At 39.8% G+C, this 21394-nt stretch overlaps 2 protein-coding genes across 3 annotated transcripts; one reads left to right on the forward strand and one right to left on the reverse strand.

The window, feature by feature from the left end:
- Positions 1-2979: 2979 nt before the first annotated feature.
- On the forward strand, positions 2980-4359 carry LOC149191021 (uncharacterized). 2 transcript variants are annotated; one of them, XM_089412322.1, is made up of 2 exons: positions 2980-3733; positions 3949-4359. In XM_089412322.1, exon 1 carries the CDS (start codon positions 3118-3120, stop codon positions 3673-3675), a length of 558 nt encoding a protein of 185 aa, XP_089268448.1. In that variant the 5' UTR covers positions 2980-3117; the 3' UTR covers positions 3676-3733; positions 3949-4359. The 2 variants fall into 2 exon arrangements, with proteins under 2 accessions (XP_089268448.1, XP_089268449.1); XM_089412323.1 differs by having other exon boundaries at positions 3989-4359.
- Positions 4360-10497: 6138 nt separating this feature from the next.
- LOC149191022 (uncharacterized) lies at positions 10498-11109 on the reverse strand. Its single transcript, XM_089410640.1, has one exon. It carries the CDS (start codon positions 11107-11109, stop codon positions 10498-10500), a length of 612 nt encoding a protein of 203 aa, XP_089266766.1.
- Between the last annotated feature and the right edge of the window lie 10285 nt (positions 11110-21394).

Genomic DNA, 21394 nt, shown 5'->3' on the forward strand with positions numbered 1-21394 from the left:
TTACACAAAGAAATAATAACAACGCGAGGCCTTGACTCATACACAGCATATCGCTTCCACAATTATTTTTGGCCTAATAATACATCACAAACATCAAGCGGTGCAACGTCACACAATACCTCATCTATGAAGGGCTTGATGCTGTAGGGCAGGCGACACTGTTGGCGGACTCAAAGATCTCATCCTTGGTGAAGCCACCCGATGCTGTACGATTGCGGGCATGGTATGGTTGGTAGTCCCAGCCGCTTCACGACCTTTGCTGAAATGAGGTTCTTTTGGCTCCCACAGTCAACAATGAATTGCAGAAGCGAACCCTTCACCCACATTTGTGAGTGGAAAAGGCGCTCCCCCTCCTCTAGATCTTTGGGCTCATTCTTTTGGACCTTGGTGGTGGCAATAGTGGCGCTGGGCTCCGCATCAATGATTTGCTTCCATTTATCATTCAACTCCTCATTCAACTCCTCAATCAACTCCACCAAACTCAATCACTTGAGTTCTAACTGAAATCCATCATGCAATAGCTCAACCGACCCATAAGAAAAGCGTATTTCCTTCTGGCAGTTGCATGTGCCACATCCGTAGCTCGAATTGAAGTGCTCCAAGAGGATAAGATAATGTTTATAGTCCAAATATTATTAAGAGCTAATAATATTCGACGTTTCTATTTTTAGCCTGGCAGTCTAAAAATAGACTCCACCCATATGTCTAAAAATAGAAGTCCATCTATTTTACCAACATGACCAATCATCCACAAATAGCATCCTGCAACTCATAGACCATGATCCATATGTCTAAAAATAGACTTTGCGCCAAAAATAGCTTGCGGGCCCACTTAGTGAAGGCGACTTCTTTTCACTAAGCTCCATCATCTTATTGCATTTTCAACAAAAAACGGCTTTGGAAGTTTAGGACCCGAAAAATTGCCAAAAATAGTAAATTGTGCTACAAATAAGGAAACTGAAAAACTGAAAGAGATAGTTGTGGGGGTCCAAGTGGGATAGGCGGGTGGCCACCAACATCCACCTGGATAAATGGTGCTCACAACTATCTCCCACTATTTATTTTTTAGGAGATTTGGAGAGCCCAAAATAAGTGCATATTTGAAGGGGGCCTGGGTCAACACTTTCCACATATGCTCAAAGATCATCACTTGGCCGGAGACATAGGATCTTCGCTCCGATCACACAAATGATCTATCACTCAGACTTGTTCACCCGAGTCTCGACCTATCGACTGGCTTCTTCGATGGGGTTGGGCAGCGTAGACGTTATGGGGGCCTGGCTCAGGATTAGTGTAAGGGAACACTTCAAATTACATCGGTGTGCTGGCAAAGACACAAGCTCCAAAGCGGAGACATGCACACTATGGGTCCTCCTCTAGTTTGCTAGATAGAAATCCTTGGAGTCCTTACATGTCTATGGGGACCTAAAGACTCTTATTGATGGAGTTTAAGACTTCACATCATATGATCCTCCAGATCTTCAGGGTTGGATGAATTGTATTAAATCCCTCATTAGTTCATTCCAGTCCTTCTATAGGGAAGCTAATATCACTGCAGGTACTCTATCTAAAGCCAGTTTCAACGATGCAGAAGACACCATATATTACTACCACTATCTGGATGGGACTATTTGTGAAATGGGAACCATCAATTCACCATAAAAATGTTACTCTGATTTCTTTTCGAGGTTTTCTTTTGGATATGTTATTATAGTTTGGTACATAGTTTATAAACTTTTTGATATGCTCATAGTAATGCTTTAACACTTCTTATGAAGTCCTCTTTTATGATACTAGAAACAATTATGTTCTTTCAAATATGTTATGGCTACAACAAGCAAATGTATTTTATGTTTTTGGATGATGTATTTGTGTACTCCGATACTGATGGATAGGCACTATGATGATCACAAGATCGACATATATGTACTGGTTTGTAATCTCTAATAAAATTACCAGTGGTTTTTTCCTTCTGAAAAAAACAAAAAAATTATCAGCCACTGTGTTTTGTGATCTGTAAATGTATGAAGATTGTATGTGAGAAAAATTGCATTTCAATTCTTCAATCTGCCTCATCCAATTGCATAGTAATGGAGGGGCCAATTGGGAAAGGAAAGGAAAGATACTAAATTACATCACCATTTTATTGGAGAATAATTTATATTACATACATTGATTATTCTACATCAAAATGGGAAGTAACAAATTTTAGAATGGAGACTTTTGTAGTTATTCATTAAGATATTATTAGAGATCTAATTTTAATAATTTATATTAATCTTACTATCTAATTTTATTAGTTTATATTTATCTTAAATTCAAATCTACCAACTACCTAGTATTGAGAAGCTTAAGTCCCTAGTTAAAATAAGTCTTCCTCAAAACTCAAATAAACTTCATCATAACAAATACCCCGAGCTTACAAATCACCATAATTTTATAATTAAATTTAACTTTATATATATTATTTTTTTATAAAAATTAAAAAATTTGATGCTCATATTTTATATTTATTTTTAATTTAATTCAATTTTCCATCCCATCAAAATATTTAGGTTAAAATCATAATATTGTTGCCCTCTTAGGTTAGAAAGAGCCTCCCAATAACATCAAATTAAAAAATTATGTAACTGTAAGAGCTTTACAATTATTTTATAATGTTTTAATTTAAAAATAATAATAAATAATAAATATAATTATTTATTTTTATAATTATATAATTATATATTATTAATATATTAAAGCTTATTTTAATAAAAATATAAAATAAATAAATATGTCAAAGACTAAAAATTCACTCTGTTCGCATTCACTTGAGGAATAAAGGACTGGATGGTTTGGCTAGCTTAAAATGAATCATTAAACCATATTTTCAATTTTGAATTTTTATATATATTTATTTATTTTTTAATGAAAGAAAGGATAATGTCATGAACCTTACTTTCAATAAATTTTGCAATATTGCCTTCGTTTTTATGGTTGGTTGAATACTCTAAGGTTAACCCCAACCCCGAAAAAATTCCTTGAGAGCCCACATATGCCTGGCCATTGCAGTTTATATATTGATATCCACCGGAAGAAAGTCTGGGAGAGTGGATATCAGCAATCGGAGGGAAAATGGCGAACCAGTATTCCACCAAAAACTCTTTCGAAAGCCTGGTTGTGAGCACCATGATGAGTCGGCTAAATATGCGCAGCCCTTTTCTGGACACCAATACCTTCCTATCCAACTCGTATGATCGCATCATCGCGGACGAGAGCAAGAGCCCATTGGAGAGAGAGGAGGCGAAGCTGGAGAAGAATATCGTTCAGATTATATCCAGCGGGGACACTGATAAACTGAAGGCCAACTCCGGCCAGGCCGTCACCATTGGCGACCACCAGGTTTGCGTGGGGTTCCACGAGGACCCAGAGCCCGGCTACCGCGTCTGGGAATGGCACGGTCACATCATGCTATATGATGAGGAGAAGGGCTACACGGCAGAGTATATCTACGGGAATTTCTTCGAGAAGGCAACTGAGTTTAAGCGCAGAGCGGCTAAACCCCAGGAGAAGAAAGACAAGGAGAACGAGGCCTCCGGTGGAACTGTGGGCTTAGGAGGGCTTATTGATACCGTCAACGAGATGAACGCTCGAATTTTGTGCAGAAATATGAGCGCCGGGTCCTTCAAGTGAAGCTGCATGGTGGTTAATCACCGGGGTTTTTGGGCTTAGGGTTTATGCGAACTTACTGGTAAGAAGCCCCCCTTTAAAACAAAAAAATTATGTGCATTGGTTTGTTCTGGTAAGTCGGCTAATGCTTTATTACTTTGGGAAAAGTATTTTCTGTAATAACTGGTGGGTGGGAGTTGCAATATGAAGTCCTGAATTACTTTTGAGATAATTGCAGCATTTAAAGGGGATTTGTGCTTGTAAATCTGAAATGTTATGTGCTTGGGTTTGTTTCAGATGTGGAAATTATTCAGTTTTTTCGGATGGTCCCAAACAGGTCTTCAGGGTTTCCATGCCCTGTGCATGTTGTTGTTGGACACGGCAATTGCATCCAATTCTGCAAAAAATATTGTTCTTTGTGAAATATAAAGGACCTTTTTATTTGTGTGAAATCCAGGTATTGTAACAGCTGCTCTGATAAAATTTTTAAATATATTGTTTTGAAATTGCATGGTTGGTGGTCTGGATGCTATAATATGTATTCACTGTACCAAACTCTGTAGCTATGCTGTCATAAGCAGAGAGCAGCTGAAAGATTTCCATAAATTACATATTATTACATATTAGATAGGGATTTCGGCATGCTTCTTCTATTAAGAGAAGATTATGGACAATAATTCATTTATTATTTCCATTGTAGTTTCTTTATGCTGCTTCTTTTAAAAATAGTTGGAACCTGTATTATTCCTTATTAAATTTGTTATTGCATATAGATAAGGGAGGTGCTCTAGGCCCAGATCTTATTTTGCTATTGCACGTAGAGAAAGGAGGTAATCTAGATCTTATTTTGCTATTGCACGTAGAGAAAGGAGGTAATCTAGGCCTGTCTGGTGATAATGTGATGGTATTTTAATAAAATGAAGAATAGAACCATATCTTGGCAGGGATTAATTATTTATTTTACTTATCATATTTGAATAACAATAAACTACTCTAGGCCGGTCTGGGGATGATGTGATGGTATTTTAATAAGATGAATTACAGAGCCATATCTTGGTAGGGACGAATTAATTATTTTTCTTCATATTTAAATAATAATAAAAAACTAACATAGATCCTGTTAAACAGGGGTGTATATTTGAATAACAATCAAGGTGTATATTTAAATAACAATTATTTAAATAACAATTATAAATAAACTAGCATAGATCGATGTTAGCCCGGCAGGATATATTGTGTTATTAGTTGTTGAGAGGTAGGAATCTCAAGTTTTTGATCCTTAATAAATTGTGTATTATTTGTTTTTTTTCTCCGTAAAACTGATCTATTTATATTACAAAAAAGTCAAAAATGTTACAAAAATTACAGCTAGGCCAAAGCCCTGTTTCTTCAACGAAGATCATATACATTACTTCCATGCTGAGAGGAGCGACACATAACAAACTGAGACCGACACGTAACATGCTGTGACCGACACGAAGAGTTCCAGAGATGACACGGTGGATGATGGACAACACGGTGAACATGATGGACGACGCGTGGACTGAAACTATGGCGATATGGACAGAGATTACCGTCCTGAGCTAGATGACAGAAATGCAAAGAACTGAAAATGAAAAGGTCAGAGGAATTCATCCCTTGCTTCCCAGACTTGGCGAGTGCAGCGCTAATCTTCATCCGTGGAATGCGGCTCATCAGAAGCAGGTCCCTTGAGATTTTCCGCAGCTCCCTTGCCCTTGTCTGAGCTTCGTTGCACAGGCTCCCTACCCGGACTCGAGCTTCTGCGAACAGGTTCGCTGGGGCCAGCTTCATCCTTCTGGACCGGGCGCGCGAAATCCACAGTGGGAGTCTCCATATCGACCCGCGGAACTGTCACCGTGTCCATGCGCCCCCGAACACTGCTGCAATGCTCCACAGTAACAGACACTATGAGAGTATTGTTAGCAAAGGCACAGGGAATTCTGTAGCGAATGGCCGGATGTTCCGCATGGCCACACTCCGGCATACCCCAACAATTGCCTCTGGCATTACGGCCTGGAGGCCTGTTTTGCTCAGAGGTGATTTCAAGTGAAGACGAAGGAGAGATTTCAGGCCTCTGGGAGCCTGAGCGCCCTCGAGACATGCCTCTGCGACTGCACATCCTAAGTCGCTCCCTCGGCATATGGCTATGGCCTGCCTCTCCAGCAATACCTCCAGAATCCCAAGCAATTACCCACTCCTCTGGATTGTCAGAATCCCAAGCAATTACCCACTCGACTGGTTTGTGATTCATCTGAGCGGTAAGGATGGCCTCCTTATTAACCGCCTTGCTCCTCGTATGTTGCAGCGCATTGAATGGCGCCTGCAACTCCCTGTACATTCCTCCAACGCTCCTCTGCTCCAGACGAGACAGCCAAACGACATTCCCATCCCCCCGAGACATTGCGAAAATACCAATTGCATCGCCTTCCGGCGAATTTAAGGTTCGAGCAGTTTGGCATGGCGTGGCTTGTCCGGGCTGCCAGAGGCCCATGTGACAAGCCACATGCCTCTTAACTGCCTCAACACGCGGCCTAGGCGGTGATGTCACCCGCATCCGGGAAAATTGTGTATTATTTGTTGAGAGGTATGCATTTCAAGTTTTTTATCCTTAATAAATTAATTTAACATTGATTTATTGGTTAGTTTTTTCTCAAAGATTAAAAAAAAAAGTCCGTTCAATATAAAATAGTATATTCTAAAATTCAATTTGAGATGGTTCAGCATAAAATTTTATATACAAAAATTCAATTCGAGATTTTTCCATGGAGCTTTAGGTGCAGTTTACTTCGCAGTTTTACAATGTAAAACTATTTTTTGGGTGGGTATTTTCTAATGTAAAGTTGATTCAGAGAAAGTTCTTGACGTTTGTTGTTTATTTATGTAATAACAATTATATCTGTCTCTGTTTGTGTTGAATTGAGAAAATATCCTTCTCTGAGCTACGAGAAATATCTGGACTTGCGTTACGAACTTACCCCTTCTAAATCCAGGATGCAAAATTTCGCTGATGAACTCGTATTTTATCTTGGAAGGTTTGATGGCTTATACTGTTAGTTTGGTTGAAACATATAAATAGCCCATTGTCCATGCATTGTGTGGTGATCAAGGATGCAAAATTTCGCTGATGAACTCGTATTTTATCTTGGAAGGTTTGATGGCTTATACCGTTAGTTTGGTTGAAACATATAAATAGCTCATTGTCCATGCATTGTGTGGTGATCTGACAAATAAAAGTATTTGTCATTTTGTTTCTTAGCTATAGCAATGATCTGATGCAATAAAACATTGATTTAGAAGTCATTTTTCCAGATTCAAATAGAAGTGTTCATCTTTTATTTATTTAGGAGTGTATATATTAATGCGAAGGACTATCCTGTGTACATTGTTATGGTCATATGTACCATATTTATTTTCCAATTACTCACTTTCCATGAGATGCATCTGATAATAAGTTGGTACCAACTTTAGTGCCATGTCAGCTGAGCTGTGGTCTCACTGTAAAAATGTGGGAGTTTACTATTGCTGACCCAGGTTGGGCTCCCAGGAAAAATAAGATAATTCTCAACCATATACCCAGAAGTGCAGTTCTGATATGAATAGATTTTAGCAGCAGATTGGGGAAATCAGTCCCTGACTTGGCAAAAAAATAGGGGTGTTATGGTAAGGAGAAAAGAAAAATTTAACCCCGCAATCATATCATCTAAATTTAATTTAAAGCACTGGCCTGACAATGGTATCATAACAGAATAGAAAAATAGAAATCATGATCAGGTCACATCTTGTTTCTAGCATAATTTTCCTTCCAAAATTTAACTCACTTCTTTTGTGGACCCCAAGGTTCATCATTCAAATTCACAAAGCTACTTTGAATCTACTGAGGGTTAAAATGGAACTATTTTGTATTTTTGTGTGTGCCTGTGTAATTGACGCTGAACATAATTGCAAGGGTCATCTTTATTCTTCCCTGGAATGTACTACAGGTGCTGCGCTTTCTGTTATATGTAATAGGATGTTTCCCTGAAAGGTTTCCCATGCTGAATAGGATCTATGTTGTGCACAAATGCAAATTTAAGGTTCCACACATCAAAATTTAATTTACTCCAAGTGCTATGCTTTTTCTGCTTTTACTGATTTTGATGCCCAGCTGACTTATCTTAGGATTTATGTGTGCAATGCAATTCTAGGGTTTTGTACATTGCAGTTTATGCTCCACGAGCTTTGCAATTTCCGTGCCTCTGTGTTTTTAAGGTTCTGTATTTTGAAAGAGTTTATCGCGAGATGTTAAATGACAGATGTCTCTTTAGGAGTGTTTTAAGCATTGAGGAAGATATGTTCCGTAAATTTCGTTTTGGTGGGTGCAATAAGCGCGTCAAAGCAGAGAATTGTGATGTTTTCATTCATAGGGTTTATGGTGTCCACAAATGTAATTTTAGGGGTCTGTAGAGATTCCTTCATATATGGTGTGCACAAATGTAATTGTAAGATTTTGCATATCGGAGGAGTTTAAAAAGTTCGATAATGGATGTCTCCTTGTGAATGTTTTAAGCGTTTTAGCCCGATATATTTCTTTAAATTATAGTAAGGGCAATAAGCACTTCAAAGCAGAGGTGCTTTAAAGACAACATATTATAGAAAAATAATAATACATTTCTATTTGATAAAACAGATAATTATTTTATATATATACAGTATGTTACATTTATATAAAATTTTCATCCACCAGCATTGGGGGGCGAACAATGGGGTGATGAGGGATCTGTGATGACAAGAGTATCCGGTGGGGCTTCTGTTAATTTTTATTTATATATTTTTAATTTTAAATAGTGTAAATTATTTTTATTATAGATAAAAATGAGTAATTTTATTAATTTTGAGAAAAAATAAAATTACATTTTGCACCTGTTATGAAACATTTTATAAAAATTACATTTTGCACCCGTTATGAAACATTTTATGATTGTGGGCCACTTAGGCATTGAGTTAATAAATGACAAGACAACAAGAAATTTACAGATTACACATACAATAGAAGTGGACATTGAAAACAAACATTTTTGGCATTAGCCACACTTTTTATTTTATTTTATGCCACCTTGTTCTAACAACCTTAAGTTGGTTCGATATAAGCCATGCCAAAATGTTCTGTTTACATCCACCTGGAGGGCTTTTTTTTTAATCAGAGTCCAAACTTTAGCCACACTTTTTATTTTATTTTATGCCACCTTGTTCTAACAACCTGAAGTTGGTTCGATGTAAGCCATGCCAAAATGTTCTGTTTGCATCCACCTGGAGGGCTTTTTTTTTAATCAGAGTCCAAACTTTCTGAGACATGGACTCTTTTGGTGACCCTAACCCATCCGACGTCTGCATGCTGACAGGGGCATAGGCCAGCTGAATCTGTATGATCTGTCCTATCTGTGCTGGGGAGATCTCTCCAATTACTGAGCAGACTAATCCATATTCTCTTCTTTGAATTGGGCTAGGGCGTTATCTTTGGATTCTTCTTTAAGTTTTTATGATATGTAATTCTTCTTGATATGTAAAAATAGTAAAAAGTTTTGGAATGGAACCTTGGGATAAATCAAAACACATGGAGGACAGTCGGTGATGGTTTCATTCCTTGTGATCTCTTGAATAAATTTAGCAAATTAAACATTTCTTATAAGTTTGCAGTCAAGTTCAAGGTAGAAGTTTGCATTTAAGTTTTAAATATTTGTTAGAAGTTTGCATTTAAGTTTTAAGGATATTAATGTTTTGCATTCAACTTCAAGGATATTAAATATTTCTTTAGAAGTTTGTATTTAAGTTTTAAGGATATTGAATAAATTTAGCAAATTAAATATTTCTTTCAAGTTTGCATTTAAGTTCAAGTACATTAAATATTTCCCAGAAGTTTGCATTTAAGTTTTAAGGATATTAATGTTTGCATTCAAGTTCAAGGACATCAAATATTTTTTAGAAGTTTGCATTTAGGTTTTAAGGATATTAATGTTTTGTTTTGTTTTTTTATTTATTCTTGTTCTATCAAAATATATAATGTTATATTTAAAAAAATAGGAAAATGATTAGAAAATTAAAATTTAGATAATGAGGAAATGGAAGCAGAGAATAATTTGCATAATGTAAAGGAAAAGTATTGTATGAGTTTTCATTAAACTTGTATGGTGAGATGAAAGAGCAATGTATGAATTTTTAAATAATTTATATGGTGTGCAAGAAGAGTGATGTATGGATTTTTAAATAATTTATATGGTGTGAAAGAAGAGCAATGTATGCATTTGCATAAAAAAAGATTCAGAAAGAAGTGTGATTTATTAATTTCTATAAAAATGGAGGCAATAAGATAAGAATATATTTTAAAGTAATATTATATCCATGAATTTATTTATTATTATTTTTTTTCAAGGAAAAGATCGAACTTTCTATTAAGGCAATAAAAAGTTACATTTGTAGATGCATTTAAGCATTCAGTGTACCGTATGTCCATTTGGTAAACATAGAGTAATTCATTTTGGGTTGATTGTAATGTTGTGTACTATCCAAACCCAAGAAAAACAAAAATGTGCCATAGACTGTTCCTAGGCCTCCCCTTTTTTCAGGAAAACAACCCAAATAGGAACATAGTATTTGTACAAAAATACAAAAACCAGTGTTTTAAGCCAGTATCAAGTTCATCCCCTATAACAAGACGAAATGAAAAAACAAAAGAAATTATATCTTGTGCAGAGCAATAAACATTTTGAAAGGAGCTTCCCCTCTCGATCATGGGAAATATGGTTGTTGATCTGACACACGGATCACATCCTTGTCAACTTCTGTTATGCGCTAGTTACCCATAGCCTGTTGAACACCCTCCTTAGAAAGGAGGTCTGCAACTGAGTTCTGTTCCCTGTAAATGTGATAGACAGTTATAGAATCAAAATGTTGTTTTAAATGTAAAACTTCTTCTAGTAATGGAATCAAAATATAGTTTTGACATCTTTGTTCTCCATTAAACCATTTTACAACATTTTGTGAGTCTCCAAAGATCTGGACCGATCCCATCCCCATATAAATAAGCCAACCAAGTAACAGTTTTAAGGATTGAAGTTCAGCAAAATTATTTGATCCTGAGCCAAGGCCCACCGATGCTTTTAGACTTTTTTGGTTGTTGATGTGAATGACAAGGCCTGCACCACAAATGTTCTGTGGATCAGACGCACTGTCAAAATAAGCCCATGGTATATCTCCCCTGATTTGTTCTTCTCTTGTTTGCCTAGTAACCTTGACAATGTTTGGTAAGGGGATAAGAGCATAGATTGAGGCACTTTCTACAACAATGGGGACGTGAGCAGGTGTCAAGTCCTTAAATATACTCTTGTTCTGAGCCAACCAGATGCCCCATGAGATTATTAACGAGAGATTTTTCATGTTTTCCTCCTGAGTCTCATCCACCATCTTTGTCAGGCTTCACCAATATTTTCCCCATCCCAAGCCTGATTCTTCCCCAATAATCTCAATGTTTCTTCCCAAATTCTTTTACTGAACAAACACTTTAGAAATAGATGTTGTATTGATTCCTCCTCCTTTTTGCAGAGAGTGCACCAACCTGGACCCATCTTATTCATTTTTTGGAGGTTATCCCATGTAGGGATTTTGTTCCTTAAGACGCACAAAAAAAAAGTCTTGATTTTGTAGTGCTTTAATTTCCAGAGAGTTTTGAACCACCACTCCGATGCACCCCATGCCCTTCTTACCATTAGGTGACTGTAGCCAAACTTTGGGGAATATTTTCCAGTCGGAGCATGGACCCATCTCAGCACATCTGGGCGATCCCTTAGTTGGACATTTGTTCTTTGGAGCTCTCTAATATAATTTTGCCATTCCTCTATCCATTGGGGTTCCATTTGCATATCCTCTGTTGATTTCCATGCTTGATGCCATATTGTCGATTGGCCTTCCTTCTCAATCTGATTCAAGGAGACAAATCCTTGAGAGTGTAAATATGTTATAACCTCTCTTGATAAGGCATAACCCTCGTTGCATCCTGTTAGCCTCCTGCTACAGCAGGTTAATCATCTTTCATGATCGACATTTTTACATGCCAAATATGTCGTTCTATGCATGCTGCAATGCTCCATATTTGCTACAGATGGCCAAAGAACTGTCCATGAAAGCGTGCTAGTCTAAATGCCACTGCTGTGTTCCAATTTTTGGTAAGCAATTCATTTTTAGTTTGAGGCAGTTTTTTCAATTGGAGGATTTCAAGCAAAGCGTGTGTAACTTCCCCTTCTTCCTCTTTTCCCAAATCTCTCACTAACTTCCCCTAAAAGAGGTCAAGATCTGCTTGATACCTCTTAGTTTCATCATTCTCCATATCATTTGCCTTGGTGAAGATCTGCTTCACTCAAGGAATGTACACACTTCTTCTATCAGTCATTTTCCCCCATTGATAGCCTAAGACATCATTCTTAGCGCTTTTTCTCATCATTGTCATATTAACTATTAACTTTACTATGTAGCTCCCTATTTATTTCCCCTTCCCCTACTAAAACTATGTATATTACTCCCCTATATACTTATCCCCTCCCCCTGGTTGAAAGATAACCATATACATCCTTGGGAATTGCTAAGTTTATCTGAAACTTAGCAAGAACCCTCATTGCCCCTCTCAAACACATCACATGCCTCCTTAATGCCTTTGGAATCCTTCCAAGGCATGAAAATTCCCAAAAAACCATGCAAAAATCATTAAAAACCTTCAAAAAATGAGAAAATCCTTCCTTTTGGGGTCCGATGGCTCACAAACCATTCATAAGCATAAAGGCCACCCCTCCGAATTCATTTTTCTTTGCATTGTAATAAAATGCATGATCCGAAGAGAAAAGGCTCTTTTTGGTCCCCCTTCGATGCGATATCACTATCGGGAGGGGGCAGTGGCATATTATTAACATATATGGCAGCTCTTCGAAGGCAGGTGCCCTCCCTCCGACGCGATATCGCTGTCGGAGGTCGGGCGATCCCATACATATGCGTTGTTTGCATTACGAAAGGCTCTGAAATGACGGACCCGACATAACAATAAAGCAGAGCTCAATGGTGTATCGGGTCCGCAAGCCCATTTTTTATAAAACCTCCGATATGAATCGCCGACGGGCCGGACCCGATTTAAATAAAGAAGCGGCCTATAAACAGTTCGGGTCCGTGGCCTTTATCGCGTCGGGGTTCCGATGGTTGTATCGCTCCGAATGGCCGGAGCCGAAATAAATTGAAGCATAGTTTTGAAAGCATTTTGGGTCCGTAAGGTCCCCGGGCACAGCGAAAAGGAGTTCTCCGATATTCCGGAGCCGATAATTTATAAAGGGCAGTTTTGAAAGGGATTTCGGGTCCATTGGACCCGTTTCAAATGTAAATCCGTCGATGTGATGGGTTTTGATGGTTCGGACCCGATCTCCATATAAAGCGCAGCACATATATGTTTCGGGTCCGTAAGGGCCCCTTGTTCAGCGAAGTGGAAAGGCTCCGAATGGCCGGAGCCGAAATAACAATAAAGCAGAGCTTAATGGTGTGTCGGGTCCGCAGACCCTTTTTTATTAAATCCGCCGATTGAAGTCGCCGACGGGCCGGACCCGAAATCCATAAAGAAGGAGCCTATAGCCCGTCGGGTCCGCGCAGTTTCGGAGGCATTTTGTTTTGGGTTCCGCCGATGGGCCGGACCCGAAATAAAATAAAGAGGGCCTCAAAGCATTTCGGGTCCGCCCTTTGTTTCGCTCATCGCAAGTTTTATGTGGCCGCCCCCCGGTCCGCCCCGACGCCGATATTGCGATGAGATCTGGGCCGTTGGATCGGCCCGCGCCGGATCCAACGGCCAGGACTTAAAGTTGTCCGCAGTGCCCGCCAAAGCCAATTTTTCATTAAAATTTCATGTTTTTGACACATTTTCTGTGTTATTTGGAAATGGGCCGTTTTCAAAGGTTTTTGTATGCGGTGACTGCGCCCGCCCAGCAAAGAAGAAACAATGGTTTTTGCAGCAATTTTCTAAGTCGCTCTGGCCCAAAAAACACTTTTAAAGGCATGATTCCTCCTCAAATGCCTCCAGAGCGCTGCTTCTCCATCAATTATGGAATTTTATCAGTTTAAAGGCATTTTTTGATCGGCCAAGCGCCGATAGCAGCTCCTAAGGCAGTAGACAGCGACAGCAGTCCTTTGGCTGAACAACAGCTAGAAAGGGGCGATTTTGACATCAAAGTGTATCAGTTAAAGGACAAAGGGGCGATTAGATAGTTAAAGAGTATCAGAGAGAAAGTGGCCCGATTCAGTGTCAAAGTGTATCAGAGGAAGCGGCAAAGAGTATCAGTTCAAAATATCAGCAGCCCAAAAGCAGCAGAACATTAAAGAGGCCCCCATCAAAGTCAATAAAGCAGCTCAGAGCCATCAAAGCCTGCCAAATCACAGTTATGAGCATTAAAGCCACTCAGCAGCAGTAGAACCGCCTAAAGAGGCAATTCAAGTGTTTAAAGCCCAGATTTTGCAGAAACAGTGTATCAAGCCACATATGAACAACGCAGCAAGTCCCGAGGCACAATTATTGCAGAAGTGCCAGCGCATTGCTCAGAAGACCAATTTATTCATTCTTATGGCTGCTGTGCCTGCGCAGCTGGTAGATAGGCATTCTTGCATTTATTTGCAATAAATGTTAGGTTAGAAACATTCATTTCTCCAGATCTGCTATCAGATTTGCTGTTTGTACATATTTTTAGATATTTTCTCTATAAAGACCTCCCTCTGTATAGTGTAAAGGGTTGGTTGGTTGTATTTCTCATTCCAGACTTGCGCTATAAGCTTAAGAACTTCTGTAATCAAAGATTGCTGGAATATTTGCATCTGAACTGGCTGGTTGTGCTTTCAATGGCTGAAGAGCTTGATGTGGAATTCATGTGCTTGCTCATGGTTCAATAAGTCTTTCCTCCCTCTGTTTATCAGTTTATATGTATCTATATCATCTGAATATCATAATCTAAGTTGCAGGAAGAATGAATAGTTCAGAGCTGGCTTTCATGCCCTCTGTGCTCAATTCTTGTAATTTTTACATGTTTTCCTCTGAATTAGTGATGGATATGAATACTTTATTGATCATGTTCAAGCTATTTCTCTCATTTCTGAATGCTGTTTAGGAATCCTTCATTGCTCCTACATAGTCTTCATTCACTTTCTCTCTTTGGCCGGATGAGAGATCCTCAATTGCCTCTCAACCCCTAACCTCCATTTCATCTTGGTTCTAGCATTTAACATTGTGCCATGTGTAGCTATCCTGCTCTGTATTCCCCTCTTTCTACCAAAGAAAACACACTCTTCAGTTCACATTCATTGACTCCATGCCCAATGGTCTGAACTTCTCATCCTTTGCATGCCAACTCTATCTGAAGCATCAACCATCCCACCAAACTCAAACAAAACCCATGTGCATCATATCTAGCCTAAAATCATCCCTTAAACAAAGCTAAATCCTAAAGAGAGAGCCCTCTCTGACTGCAGATAGGCTAGGACCTGCAGTCCAAAGATTGGTTTGTGGTTACCTCGGCCGTATTCCCTTAGGAGTCAAAGGGAACAACCTGAGTGATAACACATCCTACCCACGGTCTATACTTAATTTGAGCTTCTCTCCATTCTCAATGCGCCAGGCCAACCCTTGTTCTGTGATCCTAAAGGATTCTAGAGTTGCCTTCCATACAATTGAGGCATGTGGAGACTTCTTATCAAGGATCCTCAACCATTCATCCATGGGAGTCGGATCAATGTATTTCCTTTTGATGACTGTCGTCCACAAATTTTCCATTGATATAAGTTGCCACCCCAATTTTGCTGCAAGTGAAGATGCAAAGGCTGTAAGATCTTTTATGCCCCACCCTCCCCATTCCTTTGGTCTAGCTACTTTCTCCCAGGCCACCCATGGCAACATTGTATCCTCCTTTGATCCGACCCACATAAACCTGCTGCATAATTTCCTTATTCGAGAGATAATTCCTTTGGGTATCCATGTTAATGCAATCCAGTATACAAGAATGGCCATAAGAACTGACTTAATCAACACCAACCTTCCCGCTCTCGACAACCATTTATAACTCCAGTGTTTTATCCGGTTTTCAATTTTTGCCACGAACCAGTACCAATCTTGTTTCCTGTAAGTGTCTGGCTTAAGATGAAATCCCAGGTACTTGAAACTATCCTTCATCGACTTTGCTTCAAACGGGAGAGCCATTGTAATCCTCATGATTTCGGTCCTTGAGAAACCTTCTAGGATCAAAGATGATTTATGGACATTGATACACATACCTGTAGCAACTAGGAACAGATCGAGAATTGATTTAATTTGTTGTATATCACTTCTACTTCCGTCACTGAATAAGAGAATATCATCAACAAACAGTAAATGAGTGATATGTAGGTTTATAGCCACTTCAATGCCTTTTAGATCTCCTCTTCTCCTTGCTTCTAGTAACAGTTGTCTGAGGCCTTCGACTGCTAATAAGAAGAGTGGGGACAATGGGCATCCATGTCTAAGGCCTCTTTGGCTATGGAATAAAGAGGAGGCTACCCCATTGATCAGGACAACAAAATTGACATTTGAGATACATCCCATTACCCAGTTAATAAACCCGATGCTAAACCCCAGATGGGTCATTAGCATACGAATATATAGCCAACTGATTATGTCATATGCTTTGGAAAGATCGATTTTTACAATCACACCTTTTTTCCTGCTCCTCTTGATACTGTGCAATGTCTCATGTGCAACCCCTATTGCTTCATGAATTTGTCTGCCATCTAGAAATCTAAATTGCTCTGTGGATATGTTGCTTGAGAGGATAGGCTTTAGACGGAGTGCAATGACTTTTGCTATAATTTTATAGATACAATTGCATAGTGAGATAGGCCTAAATTCCTCAAAGGATGATGGATCCTTCGATTTAGGGATTAAAGCCAAGAAGGTAGAATTGAAAGGTTCATACACCGATCCTTTATCCCGGGATTCCTCCACCACCCCAGTGAGATCATCTCCTATAAGCTCAAAGAAATGCTGGAAGAATTCCACTGTCCACCCATCCGGCCCTAGACTCTTGTCCCTCTGCATGGATTTTAAGATCCCTTCTACCTCCCCTCTTGACACCGAGGCCATGAGTAGATCATTTTCCTCCTCCTCAACATACCTAGGAAAAATTTGGGCAACCTAGATCACCTCTGCTATTGATATCGCTTCTGGGGCTTTAAAAATATTTTTGAAGTGATTTCTACCCAACGAGGCTAGATCGGCAAAGGATTTTGCAATTTCTCCTTCCTCTGTTTTTAGTCCCCAGATTGTGTTTGAATTTTTCCTTCCTTTTGCATAGTTTTGATTTTTTTTTGAATTTTCGTCCCTTGTTGCCAACCATATAGCTCTACTTTTCAGTTGCCACTGCTCTTCTCTATCATTTAGAATTTTCCTTCTTTCAGTCTCCAGCTGTTTGATCCTTTCCCTCTTCTCCATTGTCTCATAACCATCCACTTTTGGGCTCTCCATTAGATCTAATTCCTCCCCTATCCTGCTTAAATCAACTTCATCTTTTATCTTCTTAGCTTTTTCCCATTCTATGGTTTCCTTTTTCATTCACTTTAAGTTCTCCATAAAGGATTGAGCTAAAGACAACCCCTATTCACCAGTCAAAGGCCTCCAAGTAGCTTTAATCAAATTATTGTATGAGACTTCCTTGAGCCATGTCAGATTAAATTTAAAAGGAGACCCCAGTTTTTGATTAGGTCCTTTCATTTCCAATAGGATGGGGAGGTGGTCCGAGTCTCCTCCTTCACCCACCCAATGTCTAAAACATGGAATCCTGGTTGCCAAATCCTCTTTTAGAAGAAAATGGTCCAGCCTCTTGGCTACCCTTGCCTCCCCCACTCTCTTGTTCCTCCAAGTAGGTCTAGATTTCATCAGATTTATATCTAATAGCTTGCCAACATGTATCTTATTCAGAAATAAATTTGTTAGTGGGTTGGCTTGTGCTACAGGACTCCATTTTTATGACAAGCCCAGGGAGAAATTTAGATCTCCCCGCCCCCCCTCGCCCCCAAGTTTACATTATTCATAACAGATTTAGAGAAAAGGTTATTCCAGAGAGAGACCCTGTCTTGACATGGCCCATAAATATTCAAATGTAATAATTCCGAACACAACTCCCGGGAATAGACCTCAGCCCTCAATACCAGCGCTGATCCACAAGAGTTTAATAACTTAAGATTGCCATCTTTGACTCCCAGAGCCAATCCCCCAAATCTTCCTTTGACATCCATAGTTATGAATGTCTAGTTCGAAAGCATTTTATTCAGGGCTAGTTTAATCTCCTCTCTTGCTCCGAGGGCTTTTTGGAGCATAATAACATCAGGAGAGTAACATTTAAACAAAAACTTTAGTGCCAATTTTTTAGAGACACTAGCAAAACCTCATTAATTAAAAGACAACACTATCATTTGGTCACTTGGGATGGGGCCTGCGCTGCTCTAAGCGCCCCTTTTAATGATAATTGTTTCTTGTCTGCAATGTCTATTTTTGCTCTTTGCTGAGCCTTTAAAAGATTGGACTTCCTTCCTCTAGTCTTTCGAGGTCCACCAATATTTGAGGGACTCCCAACCCACCCACAACTCCATGAGGAAATTCCTTCTTCTCACGAGGCCGAAGGTTGTAAGGAGGTTTCTCTACAGTTTTCTCATAAGGATTTGAGGTCACAGGGCTCGATGACAAGGGTTGGAATAGATGAATCTCTAGAATTGAGGTAATGATACTATCCAAGGCATTGATCACAGATTCTACATGCATATTTTCCAAAGAAATAGGCTTGGAAGGACCAGGCCTCGGGATTGAATTGAGCAGAGACATGAAGGATTTTTGAATAGGAGGAATGGGAGAAAGAACATTACCCTCCAATTGTGGTTCAGAGACTATTGCACCGCTCTCCACCAGCTCATCCCAAACCAACTCCCTAGGATGTTCTTGCTCATGCACAACCACTTCCTCCATATGCACTTCCTGGATTTCCTGAGTTTCCATCGGCTCTTGAACTCCTTCTTGCTTGTTCCCCAATTCCTCTGCTTGTGCATTTTCCTCCTCTACTCTCTAAGGGCGATTTATGTTTCATGCATCTCCTCTGTGCCTTCTTCTCCTTTTGAACCCCAGGGGACAATCCCTTGCTAGATGCCCATATTTATGGCACGTATGACAACAAAAGGGGAGTTGTTCATAATCTATGATCTAGGTAAAAGATAATTCTTTATATTCTTCGTGTATTTCCTTTGCCAATCCTTCCCTTGGATCCAGTGTTACCAAAATGCAAGCTAGCCTCTTGTCCCTTGTTTCAAGAAATGACATGTCTGCCTCTAGGAAAAGACCCAAGGTATTTTTAATGGCTATGAGCACCTCCTCTGTCCAAAACTATGGTGGTAGTCCCAAGGGATGAACCCAAACCATAATCTTTGCTACATTTTCTCTTTGGGCATCAAAAAGAGGATTCCATTTTTTAAACAGAATTGGCGCTCTACCAAAACATCAGTTGTGCTTCATTACCCATTTGAGAATTTCTCCCTTATTGAATTTAATCATGAACTAGCCCTTAGCAAGAGTGGTCACTTCAAACTGTTGGTTGGGTGCCTCCTTCCATGCTTTGGATATCCATTTTGTAATGTAATTACTAGGGTTACTTCTGCCGCTTTCATAACCCTATCAATTTGAATGTCGACTCCAAGGTCCAGATTCGGGCATACCTCCTTTTTCTTAATTAGCTTACCTTTCTTCCTCTTTGCCCCTGAATTCTTATTCCTCCCCGCTTCCCCTGCCTCTGGTCAGTCCTCCCTCTCATTGATACCTTCTTCGAAGAGCGGCCCTAACCGCCTCTCTGCTATACAACTTCGATTGATTAAGGTCCTGACTTTTGAGGGTTGCCTCGCCTCTCCGGAGAGAAGAGAATGATCTACTGCCTCCTAGAGCACGAAACCTTGGTTTCCTTTGGCTTCACGCACCACTGAGATAGGCATAGAACTTCCTCCCCTAAATTTCCCTCTGAAATCCCCCAATACTTCCACTGACTCTTCTAATTGTCCCCTGAAACCCTGAAATGGTGCTTCTTCTGTTAACTCCTCCAGTGTGGGTTTCCCTTGCTGGGTTATGGACTCTCCAGTCTTCTGGTTCAGCGGGCTCTTACATGCAAGAGCACTATCCAACCGTTTCCCCCTTACCACTTTTGAGTGTCCCAAATCCTTTATCAAACATGATTTCAACCCCTCGTTTCCCCTAACGCTGCATTGATAACAATATCTTCAAGCCCTTGAGGAAATAAACATGCTGTATGAAAATAACCAGGGTTTTTTACACTTAACATCCCACTGTCGCCTCCGCTGCATAGTCTGCCGAGAAAACTGCTAGCTCCTGCGTCTCCTCCGGTTCCTTGTTAGTCCCCCCAATCCTCCGTCTTTGACACGCAAAGTGTATCCTCCAGAAAGCCTAAACTGCTTTGCTAGCAGTTTGCATGCACAAAAGTTATTAAGAAGGAGGAGGTGGTAGGATTATCAGTCGCTGGGAAATCCTGAATGGTGTTGCTCCGTCGAGGTTTTGCAGCTCTTAGAGAGGCAAAGAGACCCTAATGGTTGGAGAATTGAGCAGAAGATGTCAGCGAGAGGCAGAGGCTACCATGGCTCGTCACCCGCATCCAGAGGAGTCAGCTCCTTCGGAGGTCTTCTCTTGCGAGTATGTTCTTATGACAATTTCCAATCTTGTAATCCCCTTTGTCTAGTCTATGCTTGTGTGTTTTCGATGGCAAAGTTTGGCCATGATATCCAACATTAATGAGATACCAACCTGTGAAAGGAGGAAGGAAATTATGGTTTTGTATTGTGAATTGTCTGTGGATCCGTCTATTGTTTCTATATACTTTGATATTTTTCTTTTGTGTATGGGAATGTATTTAGAGGCTTTGGTATGGAATTTCATTGGATTTATTCGTTGGCCTGCCTGTGGACGTGCTTATGCTAGTAGTTTGGGGTTTTTGTTGAATTTGTTCTGGAATTTGAACATGGCTCTCCTTTCTTTGTTTAAATATTTTGGTTCTCGTTTTCCTGAGGAGACTGGGATGGTCATTGTCCACTCTATAAGTCATATTCACTGTTATACCCCTATCACTGGGTGGGTTGGTAAAATTATATCTCATATCTATCTGTTTATATCCTTGACTACTCCTACAGGTTGTTTAGTGTGGAAACAATTGTGGATTGTTAAGTTGGTCACCAACTGGGCGTCGACCTCTGTCACACCCAGGTTTAGATTTAACCAACTCAACAGTCGTTTGTGCAACTGTTTGATTGTTAAAATCATGCTCTGCCCTTCATATGCAACTGGCTCATCGACCAGAGGAGGTCGTGGTTGCGACAAAGGGAATGGGAAACACCACAGGGCTAGTTAGCCCCAGTATCGACCTTCAAGAAACCTTGGCCGTCGAACCACCTCTAGCCTCATACATGATGCAACTCAGGTTTTTGAAATTGGCACTCTGGAACAGGTCCGTCAACTAATCTCGGGATGGGAAGCAGAATTGAACCAGCAGGTGACATAATCAGATGTGGATTTGGGTGATTGACAGGATTTGGCTCTAGACCCGGGTCACTCCTGTGGAAGATCCACCCAATATAAACAAACTGTTTACCTATATTGGATAATGAAGAA

The sequence above is a fragment of the Pinus tabuliformis genome, chromosome 3_1 (assembly GCF_031772625.1).
Source record: "Pinus tabuliformis cultivar Carrire ecotype Pingquan chromosome 3_1, CPIR1, whole genome shotgun sequence".
NCBI classification, from domain to species: Eukaryota; Viridiplantae; Streptophyta; class Pinopsida; order Pinales; family Pinaceae; genus Pinus; species Pinus tabuliformis.